The sequence below is a fragment of the Zootoca vivipara genome, chromosome 10 (assembly GCF_965207765.1).
Source record: "Zootoca vivipara chromosome 10, rZooViv2.hap1.1, whole genome shotgun sequence".
Lineage (NCBI taxonomy): Eukaryota > Metazoa > Chordata > Lepidosauria > Squamata > Lacertidae > Zootoca > Zootoca vivipara.
The window spans coordinates 46,338,648-46,359,184 of record NC_142593.1 but is presented as its reverse complement, the minus strand read 5'-3'; the positions used below and the strand labels follow the sequence as shown (position 1 = coordinate 46,359,184).

Sequence of the window (20,537 nt, the reverse complement as noted above, 5' to 3'; positions counted from 1 at the left end):
ATTTTACTGTCCAAAAAGCTTTGCAGCAGAATAAATAAATAAATAAATAAAATCGTTAGCAGCTCAGAGTAAAAGTTGTTTTAAAAGCCCTTCATCTGACACTGAAAAGATCACAGATAAAGTGCCAGGTGACCCCTCTTGGAGGCTGTAATGTAGCTAGGATGCTACCATGGAGAAGATCTTCTCCCCAGTGGCCACCTGCTTCCTTTCACTTGGCAGGGACACATGGAGCAGGGCTTCTGAATAGAATATTCGGATACAGGAAGTATTTATGCGGAAGAAGGTACTTCTTAAGGACCTGGACTAGCTCCAGCTGGGAGACTTCCCAAACCTTTCTCTAGCATTCTCAACTGTCCTAAATTTAGAGGATTTTAAAAACTGGAAGCTAATTTCTAGCTGGAAAGCAGGAGAGAGAGAAATACTTGCATAACCTCAATGGAATATTTTATGTCAACTGGAAGCAACACTAACATTTCCTTTCAACCCCTTACTACAACTTCTGGCTTTAAAAAAACCTAAAATTGAAATCTCCTAACAATGGAAAGTATCAACCCAACAGGAATTTTTCCTTTATTTCATTATCACGTTAAATGCTGTATTTTTATTATTCAGTTTATATTCCACTTTTCAACTAGTCATCAAACTCACTAACCTTATAAAACACATACATGTTCATAAAACAAAACAACAAGCCCCACTGGAGGAGAATAATCCTTTCCAAAAGGGCTGATTATTATTATTATTAGTAGTAGTAGTAGTAGTAGTAGTAGTAGTAGTAAATTTCTATACTGCCTTCATCCAAAGATCAGAGGCTGCACAATTTTCAGTCAAGTTACACCCAGCAGTGTGAAGACTGAGCAGCTATTTTTTTCCCCAAAATGGGCCTGCTATCCATGTTTGAGGTATTTGTGTTACATGGGGAGCACTCAAGCATCCTCATCTGAATTTTGAAGAGGTACAGTCCCAGAAGTGTACAGTACCATGTATTAGCATTCAAATTGGTTATTGGTCTACACATGTAACACACTCAAACGTTATTACAGAATTTAGAGACTAAAACCACAATTTAACAAATCACACAACTTTGAATACCAATTTTTAAAATTATCACAATCCCATTTTCTGTTTCCCTAACAACAGTAGCCACCAGCCCTGCATTAACAAAATGCTTTGGAAGCTGGCATTTCAAAAGAAGCCACAATTTAGCATGGGGAAGTTGCATCCTTTGCAAAGAAAACAAAATCTGCTTGGCACCCATAAGCCAAACAACTCAACACCATACATGCCAAGTCAAAATTAAGATTCATTGGATTTAATGGATCTTCTTTCCAGGCAAGTTGGTATAGAATTGCAGCTTGATAGAACTCAAGTGGACTTGATCATTTCGTGAGCTAGTTCTCAACTTCTTCAAGGTGATACAACATGTTCTATCTTCTATGCAAATGTGTTTACTCATTACTCCTATTGGAAAAGCCAAAGAACTAACATTTTAAGACTACACCAAACTTACCAGGCTTTTGATCCTGTTCCAGTGCATATGTTGAGACCTGAGCTCTTTTGTTTCTCCCATGGACCACCATCAACTGATATTTCATAGTAAGAGGCCCTATGAAGGGAGAATTTAAAACTGGGTTTGCAGGACTTATAGTTCACCCTGAATAAGACAGAACACAGCCCCACATCAGGCACGTACCAATCTAAAAGGGCAATTTCAAACATGGCTGAAAATTTCACATTAAATTTAGTACAGCAGTTTTTTTAATGAAGCAACAAGGTTGGTTTTTGATTGGCAAGTTTTCATCAATTTTCAAAAATGCAACAAATTGTTAGTAAGATAGCAAGCCATTTTGAAAGCCTTTTAGAATTTTCTACCTTAATTCTGTGGGTTCATCTGTAGTTAATGGGACAGGGTATAAGTATTTCCCACACTGCAGCATTAGTGCACACAGCTTTAATAATTTCTTCCTATATGTACCGTATGTGCCATCAAAATCAAAATGGAATTTTAAGACTGAACTGCAAGTAATAAAATTTGTGCCTGAAACTTGTATACCTCTGGCCCTCCAAATGCTGCTGGGCTACAGCTCCCATCAGTTTTGTCCACTAACTATGATGGCTGGAGCAAATGGGAGCTAGAATCCAGAAACTTCTGGTGGGGCACGGGTTCTCCACCCCCCGTTTTGCTTTTCCAAACTAATCATTTTATTTAAACCAGTGCTAGCCAACATGATGCCTTCCACATATTGTTAGGCAATGGCTCCCAGCAGCCCCAGCAAGCATGGCTTATGGTCAGAGATGAGGGGAGCTGTAGTCCAACAAAATCTGAAGAGCATCAAACTGGCTACCAACAACCTAATACTCAACTTGGGATCTAAATAGGTATTTCTACCACACTTCCCTACTACACTTCCCAAATTTACACCCCATAAAATATAAAATGTCTACCATGCCTAACATTCACCTTTTCATCCACCACTTGAGAACGCAATCCCATTCCACGATCATCATTCAATCATCTCCACACACTTCAAATTCTCAACTCACAAAACACTTATGAGCCTGCTCATTCAAAACTCTTCAATAATCCCCATTATTTGATGCCACTGGTAGTATTGCTCCCGCTCTTAATCCCTTCAAGCAAGGGAAAGGGAATGATCTCCACAATCTTCCATGCCCTTCTGCTTAATTTTTTTTTGTGGGGGGGGGGAGCAGCAAGCTCAACTTCAACTCTGCTACTTCAATTCTGCTTAATTTTTTTTGTGGGGGGGGGAGCAGCAAGCTCAACTTCAACTCTGCTACTTCAATTCTCCTTTCCTACATAAAACATACTGTGTTAGGAAGCGTGAAGCAAGGAAGAACTGAAAGATGAAAAGGTGTCAGCAATTAAGAGAAATAGGTCAAGTTTTGAACACTATGATTAAAAATCATTTCCCCATTTTTACTAATTACAAGGTGTTATGTGTTTTAGACAGTAACATGCAGAAAGGTCTTGTCAGACACTGTGTGGAAAGGGGTGTGTGATAAATAGTTAGTGTACTATTAGATAACTCTTCAGGTTGTTTTACAGTTTGAGCCAGTTACAAAAAATGGTTGGAGTCAGTGATAAACAATGAGGATCAGAACTTCAATAACATATGCTTGATATGCAAGATGATACACTACATGCAGGAAAAGAATCCCAAGTCAAATGTGTGTGTCCAAATAAGACCTCTTGAAACATGATGGGGGGGATATGTAGAATTATGCTGTTTTCTCACAGATTTGGGAAATTGCAGAAATGTATAATTTGGATCCAGTAATTAAGTCTGAACATATTTGCATACATTATTACACATGGAAGGAAGAAAAGGATATTGAAGTTTACAAGTGGTCCCAAACAGAAATGTTTATGATTCTAGCATACCTGGATGAGAGAGATTCTCCAATAAACACTTCATTTAATGATCTCACTGGCAAGAGGTGTGGTTCAGATATCTGAGACCCTGCAAACATAGGCAAATCAGTGCTGACAGGCTAACAGGATAAGCATCACCAGAAACCAAAATGGTAAGATTATTATAGGGATGTGTGTGAGTACACACAGAAATGGAAGACTACCAGGAGCAAAATAAATAGGTTCTTGATGTACACACTTGATGTGAAAGAACTCATTGTATAAAAGTCTGGCTATTCATTTATTGAAGAGGGCCTTGCACCTAATTGATGAGTTACCTTCTATTCTGAACATGTTTCTCCTACATATTTGAAATTAGCATTAACATCACATCTTAAGATTGAATAAAAGGTCATTGCACACCAGTGAGTGGATTATATTTTAGGATTGAAACTATACTCACTTTGATCCTGAAATCTTCCATTAACATGGGCCCTGCTGTGCTGTTCTTGACTCAACTGCTGTTCATGCAAGTCAACAGGGACAGGGTTAATGCCAGTCCCTTCAAGATATAAACGGATTCGTTGCCGCCATTGCCATCTTTAAAAAGGATAAAATAGCACAAGAATCAAACAATTTGAAATGTATGGCAATTTTTCTGCATGAATCAATAGTTCATGAAATTAAATTCCATATTAGGGAAGCATCTTTACTGGGCCAACCAAAATGTTACAAAATACAATGTAAGCTTTTAAACTCTAAAACTTACAAGACGGTGGGGGTGGGGAAGTTATCAGACATTCAATGAAGACCATTCCAGGGGTTATGTTTTTTTAGTGCAGGAGATCCCAGTGAGGCTAGCTGTCAGCAAGCCCTGCTTCAAAGAGCCACCAGGAGTTTGTATGTTGTCAGATGTGGGGAAAGTCTGAGGGAAACAGTCTTGTGGGCCAAATAAGGACTTGTGTCCAGCCTACTTAGGCCGATAAGCTGGAAGCTCCCTGACCCTGAAATGGAGGGTTCCCCATCTCTCAAACCAACAACTAGTTGTAACTCAGTTCTGCCTCTGCCCCTAGGTGAAACACAGAAGTTATTTTGGTAAATATAAAGGTATAAAGAGAACCTGGGTAGTCCCTGATAATATCACCTAAAGGTTAACAATAAAGTTATTTTTAATTTAATATTTATCATTACTGATTTTAATTACAGACAAAACTTAGTAACATCAAACAAAAACAAGTCCCAACTTCATTTGTAAGATCACAATGCAGAAAGTCACCTAATCAATTAACTGGTTTTATGGTAGTGGTGTTCAAGCTATTATGAGACTTTACCTTTACCTTTACCTTTACTATCTATTATGAGACTACACTATAGCAGGATTTAATTTCTGCTTTGAAGACTTTTTGTGCCTAACTTTAAAGTAGCATGCAACATTTTAAACCAGTTGATAAAAAAACAAAACCCAATCCCATTCATTCTATATGAAGGTATTCTGATTGGTATAAAGTTAATGAGAAATCTGTGTCCCTCCAAATGTTGCTAGGCTACAATTCCCATCAACCTTGGCTACTGGCCATGTAGGATAGGGCTGAGGGAGTTTGAGTCCAGCAGTGTTTGGAGGACCACAGGTTTCCCATCCTTGACTATAAAGATATTTCCAGTATCTTACACTTCAGAATTAAATGCCTATTATTGTGTGTGTCAACAGTAAATGTTCCAAAACATGAACATCTAAAATTTGCATTGCTGGGTATTGATTCTTGCAAACTGATCAGCAATAGCTATGATGAAATCATTAGTGTCAGATATCTCTCTACAGTTTTACTCAACTGATCTCCTAAAATCTGTTCACACAGCATCACTAAATGCTGAGTCTTCAAGAGATTAGAATGAATATCTGATTAGAATGAATATCCTCCTGAGTCTTCAAGAGATTAGAATGAATATCCGATTAGAATGAATATCCTCCAAGTAACTCAACATGAACAAGATCACTCAAACATCAATGCATTTATTACCTAACAATCTTTAGTGAAATAAGTGATATTATTTTATCTCTTTCGATAATTAACACAAACCCCCAAATGCAACACATTCAGCAAAATGTCAAACACTCAGTAAATTCCAAAATTATCCAGACTAAATGGGGACGCGGATGGTGCTGTGGGTTAAACCACAGAGCCTAGGGTTTGCTGATCAGAAGGTCGGCGGTTCGAATCCCCGCAACGGGGTGAGCTCCCGTTGCTCGGTCCCTGCTCCTGCCAACCTAGCAGTTCGAAAGCACATCAAAGTGCAAGTAGATAAATAGGTACCGCTCCAAGCGGGAAGGTAAACAGCGTTTCTGTGCACTACTCTGGTTTGCCAGAAGCGGCTTTGTCATGCTGGCCACATGACCTGGAAGATGTACGCCGGCTCCCTCGGCCAATAACGCGAGGTGAGCACCGCAACGTCAGAGTCAGTCACGACTGGACCTAATGGTCAGGGGTCCCTTTACCTTTACCTAAATGATGATTGATTACATTGTGCATTTAATGCCATTTTATAGCATTAAAATGCTGAGTATACAACAGCTTTTCTGTGTTTTCCTCCATCTGAACCGGAGGTTGTCAGAAGGCATGTGAACCAAGAAATCTTGGTAGCCAAGCAAAGTGCTCACCACAAAGTGAAGGATCACTTTCTTTTCCCCTCCTCCTGAACAAACTGAGCTGTAATACTTTACAAGAGGGACCTGTTCAGCACTGCAGTCATGTCCTCCTCCACTATGCTCCATTCCACTCCCACATGCCTTACAGATTCTGAGCATGCTTAGTCATCTTTAGGCTGTTTTAGAGTTTTTGTTCTTGTTGTTTTAAACCACATACACACACATCAATTCTTCCGTATATTGGCTAACTGGGCTTCCTTTAAGTGTGTTGATAGCTCCCTCTTATTTCTCAGTGACCCTGTTTTGCCTACAATCCTGCTGGGTACTTACCAGCTGAGTTCACCTTCTGGAGTTATATCTACCGTTATGTGTACCTAACAGTTTACACAAAAGAATCATACCCTGCTTTAAGGCAGGCTTCAAGAAAGGAAGATCTGCTGTTGATAACACTGTGGCCAGGCAGCTTGTAGGGTCAATATATATATTATCTGTGAGATCTGTGAGATATATATTATCTGTGAGATCTGCACTGGCTGCTTATCTGCTACTGGGCCAAATTCAGTATTTTAGCACTAGTATAAAAGGCCCTATATATGTATACATTTTATGTTTTAAATGCATTTTAATTTTTAATTTAATTTATATACCATCCTTCATCTTAAGATCACAGAGTGGTTTAAAACATAAAAACACAAAATGATGATGATGATGATAAGAAACAATACAATAATCACCCCAAGACCTGGTTGAAGAGAAATGTTTTTGCATACAGTACTTTGATATGGACTGCAGACTCAATAAATTCTAGGGATGTGTAGTAGCCCCTTGAATCTGTACATTTTTTAAAAAAAATGCATCTGCATAACTCCTTCAGCTTTAATCTGTGCTCCCAGTTCCAAGCCATTCTGTATAAAACAGAAATGTGTGACTGTTCCACAAATCAGACCAAGCACTGTTTTGGACACATTGGTTCCCACATTGATGCAGAGCTGGGACAAATAGTCTACAGATCTGTTCCCTACTATAGCTGTACTAATACAAAACATTACATTTATTTAAAAACAATTGTCTAGAGATACGTAAGCTCTAACCTACCTGAACTCACCACGATAGAGTTTCTGTAGGGCATCTGGAAATGAGTGTGTATATCGTACAGGTAAACACAAATGGCCTTCAGATCTGAATATAACATAACAAGGCAAGAATAAGGCATGAAATCACAGTATTCTGCTACCTCCTTCAGGCAAAGATCTGTTCCCTCTCACCCATTCTAAAAAAAAGGGAATAAGTAATACAATACTGGATTACATTTTTGTAGCTAGCTGGACAACTTTCACTTTTAGACAGCATTCTGTGCAAGATATCCCTAGGCACTCTATTTTCCAACAATTGTTGTTCATGTATTGATGTGACTAAAAACAACAAAATGGCTGCCATGGGGGCATAACGCTAAATTAGAGAGTGTACAATCACGGTGAAGCCTTTCACATAATTGTGTTTCCACATGAGAAAAGGCTTAACCTGTTGAAATTCTGCCTAGAAAATAAGCAGGAAAAGTGTATTAAATGGGAGGGGAAAACAGCAGCTCCTTAGGGTCCCAAGGATTCATAATGTGGGCTGTCTAAACAACTCATTTATCAATCACTGCTCTGACTTCACTCATTGGCATCCGATACCTTCGGGGAGGCCGGGCCTTCGTTCCGATGTCTCCCAGAGGCCGGGGAGCACTTCCCCGACTGGGCTGCAGCCACGGAAGCGCTCCCCAGCCTCCACAAAGGCATCGGAGCCGGGCCTTCATTCCGATGCCTCACGGAGGCCAGGGAGCACTTCCGCGACTGGGCTACAGCCACGGAAGCGCTCCCCGGCCTTCGTGAAGGCATCGGAGCGAAGGCCCGGCCTCCGGAAGGCATCGGAGCCAGGACTTTATTCCGATGCCTCGCAGAGGCCGGGGAACGCTTCCGCGACTGGGCTGCAGCCACGGAAGCGCTCCCCAGCCTCCACAAAGCCTCCACAAAGGCATCGGAGCGAAGGCCCGGAGAGAGAAAGAGGAAAGCCTAAACTCTGTCAAACATGCTGCAAGGGGGTGGGCTTACGGGGAACAGCCACCCCTCATCAAATCCAGTTCTTCGAACGGCTCTGACAACAGTGGAGGGGCAGGAGACAGGAAGGAGGAAATGAGCGGAGTGGGGCAGGGCTCAGGCAGCATCCAGGAGCACTGCCTACAGCCTGTGATACCAGCAAGGGAGGAGGGGCCAGCAGAGGTTTCTAGCGGGGAAACAGCAGAGGGGCGTCCTTTCAAATTCACCCTGGAACTGAGGCGATCAGCGGCTCACAAACGCAGGGGGCGGAGATTTGGGGTCCCCAAATTACTCTGCTGGGGAAGGAGCCGAAAAGTGCCATTGGGAGAATCTGATGATACTGAGTAGACATGTTTTCATGAAGCTCTTGCACTGTAAATAATATTCACAATAAAAGTCTTAAAGACAAGATGGATTGGAGTGTCGTTGCTTTCCTTCTTAAAAAAAAGCTCAACAACTTTGACCTGAACCCAAAAAAAAGGGGGGGGGGTTAGATCACTGCCAGTTTTTAACTCTGTGAGTAGATCACTGTCTCTTGGAAGTTGGCCACCCCTGATTTATACCCATGCAGAAGTAACAAACATGCAATCAATTTTGTGAGAAATAAGGAAAAACTGTGAATAATGTGCATAATTAAATGGCAAAGGAAGTCACTATATGCATATCAATGACAAAAATGTTCCACATGTCACTCACAGGCCACTAGACTTTTAATGATGTGGCTTACAATATGACAAGGTATCTGTAAGGCTTAGGCTCACCTATCTGGGTCTGTGTTTATTCCAATAACTGGTTTTAACCGGTCCAACACCTTACTGGCTGCCAAAAGCATTGTGCCATCACCTAGATGAAATATAGTTTGAGATCAGATTACTTTTACATAAAATTTAAATATTCCAATGGAAGTATCAAGTACAGAGAATTTTGTGCTCAAACTTTTAAACCATTATTGCATAAAATAGTGAAAATAGATTTTGATGCGGAACTCAATTTGCCATAAGGAAATTATACCTATGAAGAAAAAGAAAAATGGGTGCACAAAGCCTAGGTAACAACCTCTACTGAATGTTTTATAATTTGTATACAGGCAATGAGTGTTTTGTGCAAGGGTTAAGTTCCAGACCCCTGCATGTGTTGACACTAAATCAACTTTATTCTAGTAGTTCAGGTTAAGACTTATTTATTGATAAGCCAACTAATCGATTCTTCATATTGCTAAACAATTATTCCCGCAAGTTTGTTGTAATTCAAAATACCCATCCCCACTCACAAGTTAATACCTCCTGCTGCTACAACAGCATCTGCCCACCGAACTGTCTCTTCATCATATTCTCTGCGCTTCACAAGTCGGACCTCAATCTTCTCATTCCTGAAGATTTACGGAAACGCAAGTGATTATTAGTCAGGTTTGAAGGAAAGGAATACAAACTGTCAAGTTAAAAAGCTAGTTTATATAACTTTGATAATGACCTCAGAAAGGGAAGCAAAAAAACCACGTATGAATATTGAGTTATTGTGACTTTTTATATAGGATCTGATTGTTACTATTAATGTTTGATGTTTTATTATGATTTTTTATATGTGTTGGAAGCTGCCCAGAGTGGATAGCCAGATGGGCGGGGTATAAATAAAAAATATTATCATTATTAGTCCCATGGAAGATAACTATCACTTGCATCAAGCTCTTCTTACCAGTTCCCTGAAAGCTTCTAAATATTTTACACCAGGAACAGCTACACTGTGCCACTCCAGATATTGATAGACTACATCCCACCTTCCCTGTCTATCAGCCATGCTTGCTGTGGCTGAAGGGAGTTGGAGACTTCAAGGCCCACAGGCTAGTTACTCTTGATTTACATAGAAGGGGTTTTGCTATAATGTTTCCCTTTCATCACCTTCCTCTGCTAAATCCGATGTACTAGCACAAGATTATGTATCAAAAAGTTTTTAGGTTGTTATTCAGGAAGAGCTCAACCTAGTGTCAGCAAAACCTCGCATGTACACATCAAAACCTGTAGTGTAAATTGTAGTTAGATTATTGGTGACTTTAATTATATTTTGAATGTTTTTAAAACACCTGCTTCTAACCATCTTTTAGTGATTGTGGTTTTTTGGGAGTGTGTAAACCACTTGGAGGTTTTATGACTCTCTCTCTCTCTCTCTCTCTATATATATATTATACATGTTTCTCCGAAAATAAGACACCGTCTTATATTTATTTTTCTTCAAAAAAACAAACACTATGGCTTATCAATCAATCAATCAATCAAGCTTTATTACGGTCGTATACCAGCTATTAAAATAAAAATGCTTTACAGGGCTATGGGGGTTGTCATTCGGGGTGGATATAAGAGTCTATAAGTTTGAAGCGGCTATGTTTCCAGAAGGCGGGTCCAGCTGGCCTTTCCCCTGGTGCTGCTCAAAGTTCTCGGTTTCGTGCCCGAGCGAAGGAACTACTTCCCACAGTCCGATCCCACATTTACTATTCCAATGGCTGTCTTGTTCTGGGGGGGAACTTACCTGGCAGGGGAGACACCATGATCACTATGGCTTATTTTCAGGGGATGTCTTATTTTTTTCCTCCTCCTGCCGCAGCCGGCATTGCTGTTGCACCTATCACCATACCTTATTTTTGGGGTATGGCTTATATTCCTTGAATGCTTAAAAATCCTGCTATGGCTTATTTTATGACTACGTCTTAAAATAGGGAAAACAGGGTATATATATAAAACAAACAAAAATAGTTCATGGTTGTTACTATGTTGTTCAATTGAAAACTAACTCAAGAGTGAAACTGCCGGTTATGTTCTACTGATTATGAGGTCAGTCCAAATCTCAACAATACCCTAACATTATCCAGTTTGGTTAAATGATGCAACAATAGCTTTGAGTGCACTGACACTTGTGTATGCAGAGAACTGCATACAGATAACCTTTGTACATCTTTTTCAACAGAGAAAATAAGAGCCCTGTGGGATCAAGCCAAAGGCCCTTCTGGTCCATGACTCTGTTCTCACAAGTGGCCAAACAGATGGCCATGGGAAGGCCACAAGCAGAACAACAGCACTCTCTCATCCTGTGATTCCCAGAAACTGGTATTCAAAGCAATACTGCCTTCATCAGTGGGGGTAGAATATATCCACTGATGGCTTTTGGAAAAGGATTAGATAAATTAATAGAAACAAAGCTATTTAAGTTGGTGGCAATCACTACCTTTTGTGGGAGCAAATTCCATGGTTTAACTATGTGCTATGTGAAGTATTTTCTTTTTTCAATCCTGGATCTTCCAATATTCAGCTTCACTGTATATCCCTGAATTCTAGTATTATGGGAAAAGAATAATTTTGCTCTCTCCATTTTATCCACACCAAGCTTTATTTTATACACCACTATCATGCCCCCTTCCTACGTGCCTTTCTCTAAACTAATATGCCCCAACTATCCTGTTTGAACTATGAGAAACTTCTGAAACTGAATGTGTCCATATTTTGATATCAATTTCAAACTTTTTCACCTGGGAATGTATCACAAATCATGATGTGTGTGTTTATGTGTGCTATGCAAAAATCACAATGTGGGAAAAACTGTGAAGCCAACCAATGCTTCTCTCAACTCCTGTAGCCCATTAACTCTGCCGGCTCAGCTCTCCCCTGCCTCCTGTAGGGTGCAGCAAATAAAAAGAGCAGGCACCAGCAAAAACCATGATGTGTGAAAAACTGTGAAGCCCACCAATGCCTCTACATAGCTCCATCCTTATTTCACACATTGTGATATATCGGTATATTGTGATGTTTAGCTGGTGATATATTATGATGTTGAAACCAGATATCGCCCAGCCCAAATATGCATAAACATGGTTTACTGGATCAGAGTAATTATAATTTCATATACTGGGCATTAGAATAATGTGCCAAACTTCTAGAACCTCTGCTCTCTGAAATTATTCATTATATTATATATTTTTATTATAATCATTATTATTGATACATACCCTTACCTTAAACTATCTACTACATGCTCCACATTTTTTGTATGAATCCGATGTCGCTCCAGTAGTCCACTGTAATTAGAGCCTTTTAATGCAAGCTGTGAAAGACAAAAATCAGAATTTAATAAAGTTGGCAGTAATTTTCTAAACATGTGAAAACAGTATGTAAACAGCTAAGCTTGAGCACACTACATTTTAAAAAGCTAAAATTAATTATGGAAAATTGGAACTGTCAGAAACATGAAAATGGTTTGTTCTCTAAAACCAAGCAAGCAAGAAAGTATTCACTGGTAACTGTTGCTCAAAATTCAGAATCTGCATATAAGCATGTGGAACACTACCATTTTAATGAAAAGTTCCAGTATACAATTCTATTCTACCAGCCATATGCATTCTGACATACCAATCAACCAGTGTTAAAACTCAAATATACGAGCTAAGTGCAAAATGGCTCCTTAAACAAGGGTTATAGTTGCCAAAATGGAATGCCTAGTTGCCATTTGGGGTCATTTTCAATATGACTTTTTGGTTCCTGAAATTCATTCTGATTGTGCAGATAAAATATAGCGAATAGGATGTGTTGTTAATATGTGAAAACAGTCAAGATCCGAGGCATGCACCTCCAGATCATTTGGTCACAAATGGTCAATAGCCAAGTGCAAAATGTGCCTGGTGAATTTCAAACGCTGCAATCAACTATAAGATATTTGTTGTTGTTTAGCCGTTTAGTCATGTCTGACTCTTCATGACCCCATGGACCATAGCACGCAAGGCACTCCTGTCTTCCACTGCCTCCTGCAGTTTGGTCAAACTCATGTTTGTAGCTTCGAGAACACTGTCCAACCATCTCGTCCTCTGTTGTCCCCTTCTCCTAGTGCCCTCCATCTTTCCCAACATCAGGGTCTTTTCCAGGGAGTCTTCTCTTCTCATGGGGTGGTCAAAGTATTGGAGCCTCAGCTTCACGATCTGTCCTTCCAGTGAGCACTCAGGGCTGATTTCCTTCAGAATGGATAGATTTGATCTTCTTGCAGTCCATGGGACTCTCAAGTCTCCTCCAGCACCATAATTCAAAAGCATCAATTCTTCGGCGATCAGCCTTCTTTATGATCCAGTTCTCACTTCCATACATCACTTCTGGGAAAACCATAGCTTTAACTATATGGACCTTGGTTGGCAAGGTGATGTCTCTGCTTTTTAAGATGCTGTCTGGGTTTGTCATTGCTTTTCTCCCAAGAAGCAGGCGTCTTTTAATTTCATGACTGCTGTCACCAGCTGCAGTGATCAAGGAGCCCAAGAAAGTAAAATCACTCACTGCCTCCATTTCTTCCCCTTCTATTTGCCAGGAGGTGATGGGACCAGTGGCCATGATCATAGTTTTTTTTATGTTGAGCTTCAGACCATATTTTGCGCTCTCCTCTTTCACCCTCATTAAAAGGTTCTTTAATTCCTCCTCACTTTCTGCCATCAAGGTTGTGTCATCTGCGTATCTGAGGTTGTTGATATTTCTTCCGGCAATCTTAATTCTGGCTTGGAATTCATCTAGTCCAGCCTTTTGCATGATGAATTCTGCATATAAGTTAAATAAGCAGGGAGACAATATACAACCTTGTTGTACTCCTTTCCCACTTTTGAACCAATCAGTTGTTCCTTATCCAGTTCTAACTGTAGCTTCTTGTCCCACATAGAGATTTCTCAGGAGACAGATGAGGTGATCAGGCACTCCCATTTCTTTAAGAACTCGCCATAGTTTGCTGTGGTCGACACAGTCAAAGGCTTTTGCATAGTCAATGAAGCAGAAGTAGATGTTTTTCTGGAACTCTCTAGCTTTCTCCATAAATAAAATAAGTTTTACTAAGAGTTCTGAATTGGGATAAAATGAGAGCCTGCAGTTTAGAACAAATTAGGAGCAGTATCTCCTGGTGCATTATAGCATCTCACTGGCAACTGTTTCTAGTCACTAAAGAAGCTGGCTTTGTTACTTCTCTATCTACCTGGCAAGAGGATACTGCATGAAAAGCCCGATGACACCATACTGAAAGAGGCACTCTGTGTACCTATACTACTGCCAGCTTTTAAAAAGTTCTTACTCCTGTGGTTGCGTATATTGAGGACCTTGTCCTCTACTAACAAAATTAAATTTCTGGCCACCACTGACAAGCTTTTCTGGGGACCACTGAATATACACAAAAAACATTTAAGTAAATTTTTATCCCAGTATAACCCTTAGAAAAGTGCCCAAGGTGACAAAAAGATCAAAAATAAGGAAAACATCAGCAATTAAACCACGAAATGCTTAAGAAAACTTGTAGAAAGTTGGGAGTTTCACATGCACCAAAGAATAAAAAAGGGAAACATCCTGTGATGCCTGCAAGATTGCACAAATGATTTCTGTTTGCACAACATGGCTTCCTCTTTCTCTCCTCCGCTGCAGCATTCTGAGCACCCGAAAAATCAGCTCCAGAAAAGCCACCATCCTTCTGGAGCAGATTGTGGAGGAGCATGAATGGAGGAAAGAGGAAGTCTGTTTATGTGCTACTGAATGTCACCCAAAACATAAAATAAAATCAAGTAAGTCACTGAGCTTACAGAAGAGGAGAGAGAAACAAAATATGCCTAAATTTGTTTTTACGCATGTCACCATCTTTTGTGAGCACACTTCATTGTAATTCTCCTTAGCCTTCAGAATTTTGGCCTGCCAGCCTGTTTACTTGATTGCAATTCTTGGCAGGTTTCAATCTGCTTACAAATACTTGCCTGAATAAACTGAGAATTTTGTCTGAATTCTCTCAACACTGCATATTTAAAGTAAGTTATATTCTTAACATACAAGCTGTTCATGTTACAAATTTACCATGACAGCACATGGGTCTGTGGGAAGGTGGATGAAAAGCTGCCACTAAATTTTGTCTTAGTTCTGTAAGTGTATATTAGAGTACAATGAGCAACAGAGTACAATGAACGCCAGGGCAGGAACTAAACTGAAAGGATAGGAATAGAACCACCTGCTTCCTTCATAGCACATCTACGTTCTCTAAAAATCCAGCAAATGTATCACACTATAGTTAACGGGCAGATGAGCAAAAAGCCACACAACAGTGAGTTGTATAATCAAGGCAAGAATGAAATAGAACCATGTAACTAAATGAACCAATCTCTAAATTAATCCTCCCACAGGAACACTCCAACAGAAATAACACACATACTACATTACATTCTCAATTGTTTTTGTCCCAGCTAAAGAAGATTGGCATTGGCAATTAAAGGAATATGCTGAAATGGCAAAATTGACAATGAAACTAAGAGGAAGAGACGACAACAAATTTAAGGAAGAATGGAAGATGTTTATTGTATAAATACAGAAGCATTGTACACAGGTTAATACATCGTTCTGCCCCCATCGTTCTGCCCGGACACTGAGGTCCAGTACCGAGGGCCTTCTGGCGGTTCCCTTGTTGCGAGAAGCCAAGTTGCAGGGAACCAGGCAGAGGGCTTCTTGGTAGTGGCGCCCGCCCTGTGGAACGCCCTCCCATCAGATGTCAAAGAGAAAAACAGCTACCAGATTTTTAGAAGACATCTGAAGGCAGCCCTGTTTAGGGAGGCTTTTAATGTTTCTGTTGGAAACCGCCCAGAGTGGCTGGGGAAACCCAGCCAGATGGGCGGGGTATAAATAATAAATAATAATAATTATTATTATTATTATTATTATTAGCAGGGTTTTAAGATTACTTGTAATTTTGTTATGAATGGATAATAGGTAATTTAAATAGGTTTTAAATGTAACAATGGACATGCAGTATGTTGATAAATAATAGAACCAAGGTAGGGACTAGTGGGAAGTCAATTTGTTTTTGTGTACTGTTGTTTTTATTTTTGTTATTTTTGGAAAATTAATAAAATGTTTTTTTAAAAAAACACATTCTCAATTGTTTTAAAAAAGAATTTTAGTGACCCTATAAATTCTGAACACAAAAGGATGTGGGATAATGTGATGCTAATGACCAATACCAAGATGGTCTACCAGGCTTGCATGTTAAGCACGCTGCTGTGGACAACTTACACCCGCCAGGAGTGATGCCTCAGTGCCTTCCAAATGCACTGTGTCAGGAAGATTTTGGGCATCACATGGCAGGACATTCCACAACCTTGTGTACAGCACCTTTGTTTAAAGAGAGTTGCTATGACAATAGTTTGAAGATCAAGTCAATTCATGTACGTCAAAGATTCCAAGGATTGTCATTTCAGAGATCAGTTTCTCAAACAAACTACACAATGAAATGAATTTTGTTCAGTGAAAATATTACTTCACTTGAAAATGATGTCTTCAAAGAGTCTGAACGTTGGATTGTCCTGTCAGAAGACAATGTAAACACTCATTATCACAATCTTTTTCAGGAACTGCGTATGTACAAACAAAAGTAAACTCACAGTCTTAAGAATGTTCTGGCAGAAACAAACTCCAGAAAGGAAAGATCTGTAAGAGAGTCCCAATCTTTCTGTAATCTATACTACAGTGGTGCCTCGCTTAACAAACGCCCCGTAAGACAAAATTTTCGCTTAAAGAAAGGATTTTTCTAGCGGAGGTTGCCTCGCTAGACAAATTCGTTTTACGAAAAAATCGTCTAGCGAATCGCGGTTTCCCATAGGAATGCATTGAAATTCAATTAATGCGTTCCTATGGGCAAATTTTTTTAAAAAAAAATCAATGCATTCCTATGGGATTCGCTAGACAAATTTTTCGTTATAAGAAAAGACCCGTGGAACAAATTAAATTCGTCTAGTGAGGCACCACTGTATCGTGTTCTGCTTTTAAGATGCTCAAGTAGGAACACAAGTGGAAAATTTGCAAGAAACCAAATCAGCAAGGTAAGCAAAGATTTAAAAATATTAGTTTACAGCTATTTTACATGCCTAGACAAATAAAATAAAATATGGAGCCTCTGTTCTTTTGCATGGAGTACTCTAGATGTAGTTTTTAAAATCACCTTTTTTCTTTGCTCATAAGGTCTGTGTCTACAACATTATTTGAGCAACGTTAACTTAAGATAAAAGGGCACAATGTAAAAAACCAATCACAATACTGTATGTGCAAAGAACTGAACGGAACTAAGATAACTTAACAGCAAAAAGCCTGTGCTATCCTGGGATGCTGTCTAGGTTTGTCATTGCTTTTCTCCCAAGAAGCAGGCGTCTTTTAATTTCGTGACTGCTGTCACCATCTGCAGTGATCAAGGAGCCCAAGAAAGTAAAATCTCTCACTGCCTCCATTTCTTCCCCTTCTATTTGCCAGGAGGTGATGGGACCAGTGGCCATGATCTTGGTTTTTTTGATGTTGAGTTTCAGACCATATTTTGCGCTCTCCTCTTTCACCCTCATTAAAAGGTTCTTTAATTCCTCCTCGCTTTCTGCCATCAAGGTTGTGTCATCTGCATATCTGAGGTTGTTGATATTTCTTCCGGCAATCTTAATTCCGGCTTGGGATTCATCTAGTCCAGCCTTTCGCATGATGAATTCTGCATATAAGTTAAATAAGCAGGGAGACAATATACAACCTTGTCGTACTCCTTTCCCAATTTTGAACCAATCAGTTGTTCCATATCCAGTTCTAACTGTAGCTTCTTGTCCCACATAGAGATTTCTCAGGAGACAGATGAGGTGATCAGGCACTCCCATTTCTTTAAGAACTTGCCATAGTTTGCTGTGGTCGACACAGTCAAAGGCTTTTGCATAGTCAATGAAGCAGAAGTAGACGTTTTTCTGGAACTCTCTAGCTTTCTCCATAATCCAGCGCATGTTTGCTATTTGGTCTCTGGTTCCTCTGCCCTTTCGAAATCCAGCTTGCACTTCCAGGACAAAGGTCCGTATAGTTAAAGCTATGGTTTTCCCAGTAGTGATGTATGGAAGTGAGAGCTGGACCATGAAGAAGGCTGATCGTCGAAGAATTGATGCTTTTGAATTATGGTGCTGGAGGAGACTCTTGAGAGTCCCATGGACTGCTAGAAGATCAAACCTATCCATTCTTAAGGAAATCAGCCCTGAGTGCTCCCTGGAAGGACAGATCGTGAAGCTGAGGCTCCAATACTTTGGCCACCTCATGAGAAGAGAAGAATCCTTGGAAAAGACCCTGATGTTGGGAAAGATTGAGGGCACTAGGAGAAGGGGACGACAGAGGACAAGATGGTTGGACAGTGTTCTCGAAGCTACGAACATGAGTTTGACCAAACTGCGGGAGGCAGTGCAAGACAGGAGTGCCTGGCGTGCTATGGTCCATGGGGTCACGAAGAGTCGGACACGACTAAACGACTAAACAACAACATCCTGGGATACATCAAAATCAGTGGTGAATATGCTATGGAAGCACACTCACTATGTTTGCACTGCATATATGAATCCCAGGATGGGATTTGCATCCAATTTACAGCATGGATTGGCTGGCCAATATATCAAGCAAAAAACCCGCAAACCCTTCCCACATAAAAGTTTATTTAGAAGGGCTGTGAGAGTGCTTTTTTAAAAAAAGCTTTAAGGATTTTTAGAACAGCCACAAAGGCAGGTACTTGCAACCCCACCACTTGCAACCCCTCAAAGCAGAACAGTCCGTTGAAAGATAGGAATGATTAGAAGAAGAAAAACTGAAATGTTTGACAATAACCAGTTGAGAGGCTAAGCATTCGGAGAAGTACATCACAAAATAACAAATACACCCCTAAGAAATTGGCTAAGAAATTGCATGAGGAACATGCAAGGTAGGAAGAAAAACTCTGTGCTTCTCTGTTAGTATGATGCAAGATAAGGAAAATATGTAAAGAGAAAACTACTGAGAACAATGAATATGACAAACATTCTGAAACACCGTACACATTTCATTAGATAATGCAAAGAAGACTACAATAGTGTTCAAAGAAGTTACTTTTGTATCTACTTTGCCAGGAACTGAATATACAAAAGTGTTTCACATCAGTAAGAGAATTTCTAAGGCTGTGGGAAAAGAAAGCCTAAGAGTTTCTGCCAACTGGCAGAATCAGAGCAGAATGAATATCACTGATTAAGAACTACTGTTTCCAAAGCCAAGGCAGCCTCTGAAGAGAATAGAACCTGAGGAGTTATACTACTTTAAAGGGGTGCCACCACAATCCCCTCCGCTGCCATCTCAAAAGCAGAGCAAGACTAGAATGACAAGAGCGAGCTTAATGGCACCGTATTTCCTACAAAGAAGCTAGTCCTTGGCTCCACAGCAGCCAGTGATAACTGTGCGAGAGTACTGCTCTATAGCAAGCCACTAATTTTGTAGAAACAAATTGTATTGAAGCTCACAGAAAAGCAGTAGTTAAGCAACTGGAAAACCTAAAATTTCCAATTTCAAAGCAGTAGAAGCAGCTAGCAAATACCATGGCAGAATAGTTTTATATGACAAAATGCCTGTTCACCGAGGTGGGCACTGTGTATGAACCTCTGCAATTCTATGCATGTTTGTTAAACATTTTGATCCTGCTGTTCATTCAAAAAAGTATCACACGGATAAGATAGTCTGTGTTCCCAGGCTTACAATGTAAAACACAAGACACAAAGGAAAAGGCATTGGGAGGGAGGAGGAAAAAATAAGTTAGGCCTATCAAAGACAGATAAATGAGTATACATTTAAACACTTAATTATAAACAGTGTACATTATCCTATTATACAGGATGCCATTTCCTGGGAATAAAGGGCTGGATGCCAGTGCTCCCAGTAACAAGCCCACAGTGTAGTAAAGGAGTTCCCAAACTGTAGAGCTTCATGCAGGTGGTCTGCAGTATGTCTGTAAAAGTACAATTAAAAGCATCCAGCATCTAGCATAGTGCATTACTATTGCTACAACAGGAAGGGAGGGGGGGGAAATCATTAAGTGGTCTGCAAAGACTCTCAGCAATTTCCAAATGGTTCGGGGGGGGGCGGGGGCTTGAGAACCATTGCTAAAGTATATGACTAGTTATGTGACATCTATCATGCTTGACCATGCTTCTTCAGATATTTAGAAAAGCACACTTTAACCCTAATAGAGGGCCACTGATTCAGTGTTGAGATATAATAGTTTAGCATATTAAGATTTAATTCTAACAAGCTATCATTTTTAAGCCATCATTTTTATCCATGCTGATCAGAAGATATTATTTTGAAAACCTAATGGTCATAACAATATATATTTCATAAAGAATGAACCAGGAAGCCTTGCTGACATTGCTGGAAGTTTCATGAATACAGAATCTCTAGCACAGTTTGATAGCTCATTCTGTATATTGACATGAACCAAGCTGCTCTCAATTTTTTTCCTAACATGTAAACCCCACCTTCCCCCTATCAATCTGATCATTGTTGCAGGATGAACAGCTGTGTCTTTATAGATATATAGCAGGAATTATCAGATTACTGGCTAACAGCAGAGAGAGACTGGCCTGTGATATAATTTTGCGTGGGTGGAA

At 39.9% G+C, this 20,537-nt stretch overlaps 1 protein-coding gene across 5 annotated transcripts in view; it reads right to left on the bottom strand.

Moving 5' to 3' along the window:
* NADK2 (NAD kinase 2, mitochondrial) overlaps positions 1-20,537 on the bottom strand; it is a 30,376-nt gene that overhangs the window by 5,693 nt on the left and 4,146 nt on the right. Inside the window, exons 2-8 of one of the 5 annotated variants that reach the window (XM_035100504.3) lie at positions 12,093-12,181; positions 9,376-9,464; positions 8,857-8,938; positions 7,113-7,196; positions 3,837-3,973; positions 3,404-3,482; positions 1,511-1,654 (exon numbers count right to left, since the gene is read on the bottom strand). In XM_035100504.3, the coding sequence (XP_034956395.1) occupies positions 1,511-1,654; positions 3,404-3,482; positions 3,837-3,973; positions 7,113-7,196; positions 8,857-8,938; positions 9,376-9,464; positions 12,093-12,181 (704 nt within the window). Of the gene's footprint in view, positions 1-1,510; positions 1,655-3,403; positions 3,483-3,836; positions 3,974-7,112; positions 7,197-8,856; positions 8,939-9,365; positions 9,465-12,086; positions 12,182-20,537 lie in introns of those variants that run through there. The other 4 variants (XM_035100505.3, XM_088652973.1, XM_035100506.3 and 1 more) reach the window with 4 other exon arrangements.